The sequence below is a fragment of the Dysidea avara genome, chromosome 11, assembly GCF_963678975.1.
Source record: "Dysidea avara chromosome 11, odDysAvar1.4, whole genome shotgun sequence".
Taxonomy (NCBI): domain Eukaryota; kingdom Metazoa; phylum Porifera; class Demospongiae; order Dictyoceratida; family Dysideidae; genus Dysidea; species Dysidea avara.
The window spans coordinates 17,341,326-17,355,853 of NC_089282.1; the positions used below are offsets into that span (position 1 = coordinate 17,341,326).

A 14,528-nucleotide genomic window follows, 5' to 3' on the forward strand; every position below is an offset into this window, starting at 1 on the left:
CATTAAAAATCATACAGTATATTACTATAGTGTCTGTCCAGCAGATTCTTGAATTGAATAGGGGAGTTGGAGTTAATCACTGATTGAGGTAAAGAATTCCAATCGTTAATCAATTTAGCTGAAAAGAAGGATGATCTTGACAAAGAATTTGTATGTGGCTTGAATAATTTCGTGTTGCGTCCTCTTGTTGTTGTGATAGTAAAAAATTACAAACTGTATTTATGCTATAAAAACTGTTGACCATTTGGTACAAAAATAGTAGATCTCCTTTGAGTCTTCAGTACTGCAAAGATAGTAAATTTAGATAGTGCAATCAATCATAATATTAAATCCCGACAGGTGGTAAATAATGCACCAGATCTTTCTGTATTAGTGGTGGATCTAGAAATTAATAGAGAGTGAAAGCAGTATACAAGTTGATAACTGACTAATAGTACTGCGTACTGTTTGTAGATTGTAGACATTCCAGGAATGTAACACCAATTGCAAAACTGTAGTTGATGCAGCATTTCACAATAATACTGTATAGCCTAAATATTTTGAGGGGGAATTTTTTTGCTGGTTTTGCGGTTTTGTTGGTTATCAGCGAAAATTTTAACCTTGAAATATTTTGACTTCCATATAGTCTAATACATTCTTGGAGTGTTTGCAAATCCACAATAAAAATTATTTTTAGCAACATGTAACTCAAAATATTTGCCCCTCAAAATATTTAGGCTATATGGTACGGTACTGTGATAAGTGGTTGACTTTGATAACAAAGTTATCACATGCTACCACATCCACTCTCTGAATACGCAAGTCCCTTTTCAGCCCCATATGTAAGGTCACACTACTATTAGTGTGACTAATATGGTGTGCATCCTACTCTTATAAGGATGTGCCAGTTTGGACAAAAATATCACACCTACGTTCGTGTGTTGTGACCACTACTGTATTTACAGTGTAGAAATGATGACAACAAAATCATTCAGTATGCCATGGGTTTACAAACCGTGGGTACTTGGGGATTATAAATCTGTTTATGAATACTACTAACACAATTAAATCATTTCCTGTGATTCTAGCTATACTTCCTTAATAGGTAATTTTCCGTGACCAGCCACAGAAAGTTCTTCACTGGTTTCTCTTAGAGCTGCTACAATATAAAAAGGTGAACAATTCATGGCTGTACACATGCAAACAAAATTGACTCAACTGCAGTATACTAATCAGTATAACTGATCCGGGCATAGCCAGAGTATTATTGAAAATGAATTTATTTTTCTTAAGTGTACTTCTGTGTGCTGCTGTGATTACTAGTGGAAATGTAATTGCTGATTCGATGGTATGGCAACAGGCACACATTATCTTTATCTTCACTAATATTTTGTTCTTTACAGGACTCTACTGAGCAGAATAATCATGAAAACGGTCAGTATCAGTTCAAAACTATCCATTCAAAGCAACCCTACACAATTGCAAGACGATCAAGGAGAGTAAGCCAGTGATTTTACATATATACATAACATTGTTTAATGGTTGTCCAGAAAATAATGCTTTGAACAGTATTATGAACCAAGTCTTTACCCTTACTTGTCAAATTATAGCTCTGTTTTAAAGCCAAACATTATCAACTTTTAATAATGATGGGTGTGCTGTATGATACTTTTAATATCTTCATGATTATATTATTTGATAGCCTCAAAAGCCATACATACCAGCTCAATAAATTCACACACATTATAGCAGTTGATTGCATGCAGCAATGCTTTGCTAACATGTGGTCATATTACATGCATAATAACGTACAACATGATCACATGTTTATTATGCAGATATTGTCATACAATAATGTTCTATTGTTACAGTTGGTGGGGTGTTTTAATGGTGATGCAACTCGCCAACAGCAATATGGCAAAAAAGATATTCCCTATAAGGTTACAGCATTGAAGTGTGCTCACTTGGCTGATTATTCCTATGAAGAGTACAACAAAGTACAAGGAAAGATCAACTCCATGTCGACAAAGTTTAATTTTGATCACCTAAATGTTACAAAGGATCTTCACACTGTGACTAGTGATGCTGACACTCAGGGTTTTGTGGCCATAGACAAAACAAACTGTGAAGCTTATATTGTTTTTAGAGGCTCAGATAGCATCCAAGATTATAAAAATAACCTTGATCTTTATGGACGCAGTGAGATGTCAGAATTTGGTGAAAGGGGTACTGATGATTATGCCGCATTTCTTCCAGGTTTTAACAAAGCTCTTTTGCCTGTCTATGATTCCATAGTTAAACCAGCAGTGGTTGATGCCTTAAGAGAAGGAATGAAGGTTTACTTTGTAGGCCATAGTCTTGGTGGAATATTGGCAACTATGGCAGCTATCAGGACTTACCACGAGAATTACAATAATACGAAGTATGCCAAAAGCTTGTACCTTTTTGTTTATGGGTGCCCTCGTGGCATCGGAGGAGGGTGGAAATTTTATGGTTCCAATAATCAGGTTAAGGTTCATTCTTATAACATTAAGATTGAAAATGATATAGTAACAAATTGTCATTTGATGTCAGGATTTGAGTCACCAGACAAAGTCTACAACCTAGGAAAATATAGAGGTTTTCTTAAATCCCATTATATGTCAAGTTACATTGAAAAATTAGAAGATCTTGCTAATGATGTTTACAATCATAATATACCAGCAAGGGATCCTACCTTGATAGCATCAAGCAAATGTGAACGTAAGGAACAAGTGGGTTGTTCAGGTCAATTTCCGACATGGTGCTGGATTAGATGTAACCCTGACAACTTTAATGACTGGTGTTATACCAGACAGTTAAATCCAAGTCAAAATTGCAACTATGCATTGTGTGCGCAGCAGCAAGACAACCTCAGCTGTGGAGACAACGCATGTTCATAATAGCTAAAATAATTCTCCCAATGTTGTTGTTGAACATTTTTGGTTGTGCTTTCAGACTATATATGCACAGTGTATATGTTAAGTTACTATACAATTTCATTATAGCTTTTATGTTTAATGTAACCAATTGACTTTGTACTGACCAAGAGCTGATTTAGGGATGGGGGAGCTTGGAGTGCTTCATTATTATCATATGCTAGCTAGGAAGTTAGTGACAATTGCACTTGAAGTATAATTGATGAGGAGATGGAGAGGCAAGCTTAAGGAAAGGGCTAAGCTCTTTTTATAAATAATGAGAATTGGCTAAAATTATAATTTAGCAGTAGCTAATTATTATTAAAGAGTGCGGCTTGAATGATAATTATTTAGGGACAAGGCTTAAATTACAGCTGTTAAAATTTGCAATGCTCTATACTCTAAAATAGTATTCAAAGTGGTTTCATCATCGATGCTTTACTAAACAATGATATTAAGGAAAATACCAATGTGTGAGATAAATAATTCAGCTAAGAAGCCAGATAAATACAAACACAGTACAAACAAACAATTAAACAGTATTGCAACATGAAAACGTAGTCTACCTGTGTTTATATCAGAGAGACAGGCTTGTTCTGTTTGTATACTTATCCTTTTGTACAACCCAGTCTTTTGACAAAAATAACATGACAGTTACATGTACAATATAATTACAAGGTGTCAGGAGTCTAGCCTCAGGGTTACTAAGCTACTTTAAAAAGTAATGAGCCATGGCAAGGCAAAAAAAATTAAATTGTAGCTACTTATAAAACTAAATAATTATACATGGCAACAGATCGACTAACTACATCCCATAATGCTGAAGCCTGAGAGTTACACATCTGTATGAACAAGAGATGGCAACACAAGCTTCCTGCTGAAGTATGTAACATATTGTACCCTTCGGTAGATGGTATACATTGCTAAGTTTTGTAACAGTCACTGACAAGAAATGGCCCTAGACAGCCAACTTCAAGTGTCAAATAATCAACCGAAAATCCAGCACATTGAAGTTCAAGCAGTAATGAACCATAGCAATCTTCTTTACAATTCCTTACAGCCAAAAAAGTGATGCTGAGTATTAGTAACCACAGAGAGTTCTAATAGCACGATGGAATCTGTGAAAACTAGCACAAGATCAGGTCTGCTTAGAGCAGATGCAATGTGAGGTGGAATAGGACTTGGGGGACTAACACTCACCTGGTAGCCAGGAAGATTAGTTTAAAGTTGTGAACAAGAACCTGCAAAACAGAGTCATGATGCCAAGTGTATCTCCCTTGATCAAGTGCAACTGAACAACCAGTTAAAACATGGTTGGTTGTAGGTTGAGTAGAGTGACAAAGGGTACATACTGGACTAATAATTATAATCCAGTGAGCCAGATTCAAAGGAGTTGGTATATAAGGTGTCACAACTAGCTTGCAATAAGAAAGTTGCTTTTCAGGTAAACCATACATCAGTTTTTTTTCCCACAGGGGATATTTTTGTTCTAGAGTAACTATATCCAGAAATTTATTCTGTACAGTCAACAGTTCGAGAGTAGAATTCCAATAATCATCATGAGAGGAACGTAAACTGCTACAAGCTTTCCTCTTAAAAGTAGATGTATGAATGTTAGAAACTGATGTTTTAGCAGCAGAAAGTGCTTGAAAACACCTGGTGCATCTTGAAAGTCAGTAGATAAAAGAGACTAATGAATTCAACAATCATATATTGGGTCAACAGAGCATTCAATAGCCAGGATATAAGATAGCTTAACAGACTCCTTGAGATAAGAAAAAAAATGGAATGTCTAAGACATCAGGATGAAAAACAGTTCCTGGAGTGCAGTTACAGGGTAAATTTAACCACATTTTTACAAACTTTGCTCTCTACACCCGAGTGCATCTGCTGGCAGTTTGCATGGTGACTTAGGACTTACTGTGCCACCTGGAACTCATCTGAACACTTAGAAAACAAAGATGAATTATCCACAAAGTTGGCACAAATAATTAGTTAATCATTGGAGTTAGACCGTGATGTGGGCATGATATTACAGTTATTTTTCAATGGGAATTATATGGAATAACAGTCATAAATTAAACACTAACAGACCTAATTACTATAGTGTTCGTGCCTTTATTTGATAGCGATTCTTTTCCCGGTTAGTAGTTACATGTCTTTAGGCCTTGTAGTTTTTTCATACATTAATTCATTCATTCATTCATTCATAGGCTTTAAGCCTTCTCACAGGTCCCTAGTGGGATAGAATTCATTTTTTATGATGTAATTTTAACCACATTTCTTATTATCTTTATACAAGTACACAAAAAATTCGAATTTACAACTAGAGTAGGGACCATAGCACATCGATGAAATAAGCTGGAGTAGTGCACAATATTAAACCACAGTAAAACAACAATTCAATTATAAGCTTTATAGTGCAATGTTACAGGTGTACATTGCTGTACAACAATAGAAGTGAATTAGTGTACAATTGTATTAAAGGTAATCTGGTAAGTACCGGACCCTATAACACACTAACTTGGCATTAAAATTAAGTACTTATTATTATCGCTTATTTAATTACAATTAGCTGCTAGCTAGCTAGCTAAGTGTACATGTATCAAAGTTGGTGGCTTGGGAAGATGCTGCAAGGACATGTTAAAATTTTTAATGGAATGGTTGTCTGGATCAAAGTTTCTCATAAAATGCTGCCATATGATTTTAGTTACATAGTTGAAATTTAATAGTAACAGAAGGTTGAGTTAAGTCAATTACTGGTAAGCTGTTGAACGTTCGAGGAAGTCTGTTGAAGTAGAAGTTTCTTTGTTGATTACATGACGTAAAAACGTGTTCAAGTTTGTGAAGAAGACCTAGTAAAATGATGAGAGAATTTGATGAAAGTCTGGATACCAAAATGATTGGATGGATTTTGAATTGATTTTATGAAAATAAGAATGTCACACTGGTCATAAATATACATTAATGGTAGTAGGTTGAGTTTAATAAGGTGAGTTTTATAATCAGAAACATAATCATTGAGAATGTATTTGATAGCTCGCTGCTGTGGCAAGAGCAGAGATATCTTGGATAAGGTAGGGATGTTCTATACCATATGCGTATTTTGTACCATACGCGTATGGTACATACCATATGCGTATACGCGTACGGTACAACCATACGCGTATGGTACGGAAAATCGTACCATCTGAGTATAGCTAACCTGGTATGCGTATAACATCAAGCAGAAGGTTTTTGCACTGCCGTACCTATTGACTACGCCGGATGGAACTCCGCTTTCATTTCTTTTCGGGAAAGAGGGAGGGGGAGGCGCTATAGTCTCGCTTAGCGGTTTCTGTTTAGTGAAGACCGAGATATTCTAATAGAACAATCATATTTAGCTATTCTATTCTCTAGAACTGAGATGTATTTAGCTTTACTGCGATTAAGATATAATTTGCTTTACTGCATGATGCAAATTAACCACCTTGTTGATATCCCAGCAAATCCATTTCTGACACCCATATCCAATGTACATATAGTACCAGAGGTCATAATATGAGATTTATGCAACCAATGACACGGATTGATTCTTATATGTACTCCTTTTTCCCTTCAGCAATTAAAATCTGGAATGATCTACCCCAAAATGTGATTGACTCCAATTATATTGATCAGTTCAAACAAAAACTAGCAATTATTTAATTTGTACTTGTATGTATGTTGTGACCTGTGCACTAGACTCTAGTATAGAGGTCTACACAGTATTACCAATAATAATAATAATAAACCTATTTAAAATAAAGCATTCCTTAAAATAAAGGAATATTGATGGCATGATATCTTGCATGACTATATATAAGTGATGAAACTGACATCTTTATTTATGATAAAAACAATCATGAATTCATCACATTGTTGGCAGATCCAGTCTTGAATTGTGTTAAGTCCTGCTGATCTGGTAGGATCTGATGGAATTCTACATAGTCAAAATTAATAAAGGTCAATCGTCTGGGTTGGAAGCTTTACGAAAAACATGATAACATCTAGCTACATACAGTATAAGTCTGAAAAGTATAAATCAAAGGAAGGGGATTAAATATAATATGTCTTGATTTATATATAGTCATCGGTGCATAATCTATAACAATGTATCTCGTTGTCTGTTTAACATTTCATTTCATCAAAGTATCTGACAGTTCCACTAAATACAATAGTGCCATCACCCATACAATTATGATGGTTTATGTAAGCACCTTGCACTGTAAAAAATGCCAAAAAAATGACAAAAAGCATACGTTGTTTCAGCAGAACTGTTAATTGCTGTTTTAACATTCTAGATGTTTTAACAAAAAGTGACTGTTAGTGTAACGACAATTTTTTACTTTAACAAGGAAATGATGTTACAACAACAAAAATCCCCTGTTGTTATTTTAATAAATGAAGTGTTTGCTGTTTTTTGCAGCAGGGATAACAAGTTCTTTGTTAAAATGAAAAATCCTTTTTTACAGTGTGTAGATTTTTGACTTTTGTACATATTGATTTATTGGCTCATCCAGCTGTCTACTACCTTATTTGTCATGGATTTTCATCTCACATTTTTATAACAAATGACTTCATTTCTCCATAGTGGAAATGCTATTGATTTGAAAATACACAAGCTGGCATACTGTACGTTCTTTAGAATAGTTGAGTTAAAATGACCAGATTTGTGAAAAGGTACCTTTTCCACACATTTTACATACCATCAAACAAAATGGTGTAACACTTGATTCCTTACACTGATAAACTTGCTCTTAGTATCAAAATGCTGCTAGATACTATAGTAGCTACTGTACACTCATGGATAATTATAAGGTATATGTTCAAAAACTTATGAAACCCCGAAGTTCATGGGTTAAATTTTGTGTGTGGAAAGGTACATTTTCGCAAATCCGGTCACAAATTATCTAGCTGTTGCATAGCAACTGCACACACTGACAACATAATTATGGTAGATTTATTTTTTGTTTCTTCTTCCATACAGTACATTTTGGCTGCAATTGCTACACGTATGTTGCTTCCTATTGGATTCGTGGTCCATTGTTTATTTGATATAATGAAAATTCAAAAACTAGGCCATTATTACATAATGCTATGTAGAATTAATGATGTAATGTAATGATGTGACATGATGTAATATAATGTAATTTATGCATATATACCCGTAATATTAATATTGTGTACTGTAGTTGTAAGAGTTCGTTGTTATTGTGTACTTTAAGTTGTTGATTAATAATATTATATACAGTGGTCTGTTTTGCCTATAAACGGTCTGCCCAAGAGCCTATGTTTCCCTACAATTAGAACAATATCCACACATATGTGTTTACAAATACACCTGAAGATAGTCAAAGATGTAGTACAATAATTAAAGACTATAGAGCGATATTACCCAAAAAACTCTACTATAGGGGCTTCTCTATACTTGTATATATGAACTTTGTAAAAATGTGTTTGGGTTTAAAGGTACCCAATTATCCTTTCAACATAAAACAAGAGCAGCATGCTCCTTGCCTTACTCAGAAACTTAAATTTGAAGTTAGATCTTCTAAAGCATTATTTAGGACAAAAGACATTGATTTCTGTTAGGCTTTAGAAATGTGCCAGCATATTGGTATTCACGATTTTTCAATGAATATAACAGGAATGCATGGTGATATAAACACTAAGTCTGCAGTAGAGGTAGCATTGTAGCTAAATATAAACATAAGATTTTGATATAATTATCCATATAAATACACATTAAAATACTGCATTCTGATTGGTTAAAACATAGCAACCATATTAAATAATTTACATCCATTGGCAAATCAAACCAATTTTTTCAGGGCATATAAATTAATATATATGCATATTATTTCATTAAATATTTTATTTTATTGTTGCTACATATAATCTATTGTTTACCTTTAATTTGTTACTTAAAAATGGATATTTATGCCTGGTGGCACTAAAGGAGTGTTGAGCAGACAATTACAATCAGATGAGCTCAAGAAGTACATTGTAATGATTGCTCAAACAGAGGAAGACCTGGAGAATGCTGATACAATAACATTGAGGGAGGTAGGAAAGAGATATAGTAACTGTAGAGAAGCAATGTTTCAGTTTGTAAATTAATGTAAACCTACGTGGCTGTAACTTATAGCAATATTAGACATGCTATACTCTAAGACTGATGTGCATAGTAATTAATTGCATGTGCAATATATTTTTTTTAAACTGCAGTTTGCTGACTCTTTGCTATTGAATGAGGCATACACATTGCCTAATGAGATGAAGTAGGAAAACATAACATGGCAAAGATTTTATGGTGAGATTATGAGTTCTAATGAATAATTCAGTAATGAATGTATATTATCTAGCATTGTTTAATTGTTATAAGTGTGTTGTATAGCTACTCACTACTTATTGTCATGCTTGTGGATGGGAAGACAATGTGTTTAGCTACTCTTATCTGAATGTACTCTTTAACATCCACATTAATTTTTGCTGTAGGTCCAGTGTGATGAATGTGAGTGGTGCATGGTACTATTTACAGTATGTATAATCAAGAAAAGTATGTAAACAAGAAATTGGATCCTCAAAAGAAGAGTGTACATAGTATATCAAATTGCAAATACATTTAGGTACATCAATGTAGGACTATATAGTGGGAAATGCTTGGGCATGGCAAGGATAAAATGCATGTGTGTGCTGATGAATAAATCTACATAGTTACAGCTCAGTAGTAAGCAGATTATTATGTTGTGTTCTAAGTTTACTCAGCTAGAAATGCTTGTAAAGACAGCCCATTGTAGCTAGGTGATGGCAAGGCTAGAAGACACTGAGAAAAGGCATAATACGTATATGGTACGTACCATACGCGTATGTCCATACCGTACGCGTATGGTACGGAAAATCGTACCGTACGCGTATGGTACATACCATACGCGTACGGTACAAAATACGCATATGGTATAGAACAGGGATACCACAATGGGGAATAATACAGTAGCTGGGACCTTACTAGTGCTATCTACAGAGTTCTTTTGGTTGTAATGTTATTAGAGTAGCTCAGCTCAGGCTCGTAGCCAGGAGGGTTCTGAAGAACCGCCCTTTTGGAAAAATGATCCACAGTTTCACTAAAAAGGTCCACAATTTTAGCAAACAGGTCCACAATTTTAACACAATTTTAGTATGCAAGTCCAAATTTTCAGTAGCAAAAGTCCATTAGCTACAGTTTACTAAATACCACTAATAAGAAGTTAAATTAAGTGCTCCAAGTAGCTCATTCAGTGCTTGCATTAATGCAATGCTTAATTTATTTATTTATTTATTATTATTACTGAGCATTTATGAAATAAATACACTTTATGTGCAGGTTTACTAACTTGAGAGTTTGAGTGACTTAGTCATTTCTAGTTTACTAATACTAGTGTGATGATAAGGGTCCCAGATGGCTGAGCAGTATTCTATTGATGGTAACAGCAACTGTTTGTAGACTTGTTCTTTAATTTTTGATGGTGCATTATGGAGACTTCTTTTTAAGAATCCAAGGAGTCGATTTGCCTTGTTACATATATAATTGATGTAAGGATCCCATGATAGTTTGTAGGTAATTATGTTCCAATACTGTAGCCAGTGGAATGTCGGACATTTTGCATGTGAAAGTACTCTTGTTATGGTGTGTTGTTATCTGTAAAATTTTTACATTTGGAATGTTGAATTCCATCATCCAGTTAGTTGCCCATTTTGTTAGTGAGTTTAAATCATCTTGAAGTATTTTATGGTCTTGTGGTGTTTTAATGGTTTTGTAAATAAGGATATCATCCTCATCTCACTTTGGATGTTGGTAATGATGCCATTGATATAAATCAAGAAAAAGAACTGGTCCAAGAACAGACCCTTGGAGAACACCAGATGTTACATCACAAAGAGATGATTTAGAACCTTCTACTAGATATAACTTGTTGCGTGCGACTATGAAGAAAGGATTCAAGTCAGTGTAGTACATTCCCCTTTACTCCATAGTGCCTTAATTTGTAGAGGAGTCTTGAGTGAGATACTTTATCAAAAGCTTTAGAAAAATCTAGTATTGCAGCACCAACTTGTAAATCTGTGTCTGTTTGTTTGGCAATGTCGTTGATGGTAGAGTGGATTATAACGGTCAGCCATCAGACATTTACCGACCAATTAGCTCAAAGACCGCCCAATTACCTACTGAACCGGTCAAGGATGACCAAGCACTTTCCGCTAAAAAATTGATATACTCTCTCACTAATAGAACAATCAGCAACTCTAATAGAGCAGTCAAAGAGCTTCTGAAAAGGTGTACTGAAAAGGTCCAAAAAAACGAAAACAAAAATACTATCTAGCTAGGGAATCAAACCTGCACTTTTCAATGTAGTGCAATCTGAACTATTCTATCAATATACACACTGTGGAAACGGGTTTTAAATGTCCTGCAGTATATGATATAGATACATGTCACAAAACATTACATTAGATAATTTCATCGTAATGTTATTATTACAGATTTAATATGTATGTGGCTTAACAATGATGCAGTGTATGGCTGCTGAAGGAGTTTTGGGTGTCAAAATACTCACATCCAAGCTTTGAAAATTCAAACTGTTTTTTTCAGGGGCATGCTCCAGCTTGGCATGCTTATGCATGCTGCTAAGCATTGCCATACCATAACTTTGACTTTGATCTGACATTATACGAAGACCAGTTATAATCTTCTCTGGAACTTGATGGTGATAAATAATTGTGACTCACAAGAGTGCTTACACGTAAATCTGAGCTGTCTGTCAGAAAAAGGATTTTGATCTTCCAGATGTTTCACTATTTGGCTTACTATAATATGTTCCATTAATTTGCATATTGCTGATGTTAATGAGATGGAGCGGTAGTTCCTTGGGTCAGAGTTTTGGCCTTTCTTGAATATCGGACTGACATAGGCATGTTTCCATTGGGATGGTACTTACAGTTCCAGTTTCTAGCAATTGTTTAAATATGTGAGTAAGTGTAGGAGAAATTTCAGCTGCTGTTGCCTTTAGTACAAGTGGATGTTTAGAGTCTGGACCAGAAGATTTTGATGGATCACAGTTGGTTAAAATGTTGTATACTTCTAGTTCTGTAATTTCAAATGTTGGTAGGGATGGATGTAATGAAGGACTTTTGTCATGGAGGAGCCAGCCATATACTTCTAGTAAATACTAAGACCAATATCAGTTTATAAAACTTGTGAAAATATGCATATTTGACTTGCATTTATTACAAATTCACCTGAACCAGGGCAAACCAAAGTCAAACTAGCTGTGTAATTGTCAACCAGCACCTTCGTGCGTACTAAGCACCCTCTAAAAACAATTATCGTGTTGCTGTTATCATAGATACCGTATAGCCTAAATATTTCGATCTTGAGCAGCAATGTTGCTTAAAATCAAAAGTTTGCGGATTTGCAAGCACTCCCAAAATGTATTAGACTAATTATGGAGGTCTAAATATTTCAAGGCTAAAATTTTTGCTGATAACGCAACCCCAAAACTGCAAAATCAGTAAAAAATTTTCCCTCTAAATATTTAGGCTATTTAATAGTTATACCATGGCCACAAGGGATTTGCCCAATCGAGGGCCACAGGCCCGAGGATGCAGGCATATATATCAGGCAAATCCCGAGTGGCCACGGTATAAGTAATATATACCACTCTGGTATGCTCACCTAATTGGTTAAGATAAGAAAGACTAAACCTGCATTGAGGCTTGCAAACATCAATTGTGGGTTTAAATTGTGGACACAAAACAGAAATGATTGTGGTTGTAGTGATACCATAAACCAAATAACCACTTTGTGGATGAATAATATAATCTAAGGTACTAAAATAAACACTTAGACATATAAGTTGTGAATGTTTGAAGCATCTTTTCGTGCAGTTGAAATGTACTCAGTAGAAAAACAATCCCCACATTGCAAAAATGAATATTTAGTGATGCTTAGTAACTGAACTATGCAATACTGACTCGCTCAATTCTTTTGCTTCACGACAATGCCCCTAACTAAACCAACATGTTTAACTCAAACCCACAATGCAAAACTTTATGTATCTCTATACAAATAATCAAAGGGAACTGATGCTCTGTATCAAAGGCAGTTGTAGTCAGGACTATATCATCGTGATATCACCCTAACCACAGGGCAATATTTAGATATCACCCTGTGGTCAGGGCAATACAATATGCAGCGTTGGGAGTAACACGTTACATTACATAATATTATTAATTTTGTAGTAACTAAGTAATATAACGAAATACGCTATAATATAACTCAAGTTACTTTACTTACAAATTTAATGTGTTACCTAAGTAATATAGTTACTGTAACGAATCTAATATTACATAATATTACTACTACAAGTAACGAAGTTACTAATCTCATTAGCAATCCACTGAGTAGCGCCTAGCCACAGCGAAGTAATGAAACCTACTGAATGAAGCTTATTCACCAGCTTCTTACTTATAACCAACATTTGCACATTGCCCAACAATGCAATTATGTCACGTGATAAGGTGGTAGTTTCACACATGATAGCTTAAGGCTGTGGACACAAAGTAATATGTAATATTATTATAGTTACTTTTTTATGGGTAATATGTAACTGTAACTAAATAGTTCAGTTGCAAGCAATATGTAATATGTAACTAGTTACTTTTACAAAGTAACTTGCCAACACTGACAATGTGATATATAACCCTGTGGTTTCCTTTGATCTGAGGTGTCAAAGTGGTATATACGGTATATACCCCCTGGATTGGAAGTAGAAAGCGCCACTGGTTACAGGCTGGTTTCGCACCCCCTTCAATAACAAGACAAGTTTCTCTGGGCAAAACAAGACTCACCACTGGTAAAGGGTTCATTCTCAAGATGTTTTGGAAGCCAACAGCTATATTTTCAAGGCAAATTGACTCTTTATAGCTAATCATAAGTAGGGCCGCCCAGAGAAATTAAGGGGCCCAGGGCAAAGAGTTAAAAATGGGGCAGGAGGTTTCCATTTTGAATCACAACTTCACCCAAGCTGTAAGTTGAAGACAAAAAAGGTCATTAGGTCATTACATGCTGACAATGACAATAGCTACCCCTCACCAACCATATCTCCTTTTTTATAAGCTTGCTACACTGCTCCTCTGAAGAATACTGTGACTGCTCTATTAGAGTATCTAGATTTGACTGCTCTATTAGAGCATATCGATTTTTTAAACAGGTATTCTAGGGGCCCTTCGTGGGGCCTCCTGGGGCCCCTTTCAGGCTGGGGCCCTGGGAAAAATGCTCCAATTTCCCAACCCCCCCTGTGGGAGGCCCTGATCATAAGTCAGTTAATTATGCGTCAGTACAGTCGTTGCTGAAAATTCGCCGTTGAACAACTGCGAACGCACATGCTTGTATACAGCGCATGGCGCTTTGCATTGCAACAAAAGCGAAAAGACGTAGGTATGTGCTATAGGTAGATCTACGACTGCGGTCAAAGTCTTGGCCAGCTGAAATTTCGCTTTGACTTGTGACTAACAGTCTTTTTCGACCTTTGACCGGTGACTTAGCGACGATATGAG

At 35.3% G+C, this 14,528-nt stretch overlaps 1 protein-coding gene across 1 annotated transcript; it reads left to right on the plus strand.

The window, feature by feature from the left end:
- Positions 1-1,161: 1,161 nt before the first annotated feature.
- On the plus strand, positions 1,162-3,023 carry LOC136237988 (uncharacterized). Its single transcript, XM_066028283.1, has 3 exons — positions 1,162-1,327; positions 1,383-1,478; positions 1,851-3,023. The coding sequence occupies exons 1-3, from the start codon at positions 1,253-1,255 to the stop codon at positions 2,898-2,900; spliced, it is 1,221 nt and encodes a 406-aa protein (XP_065884355.1). The 5' UTR covers positions 1,162-1,252; the 3' UTR covers positions 2,901-3,023.
- Positions 3,024-14,528: the final 11,505 nt, after the last annotated feature.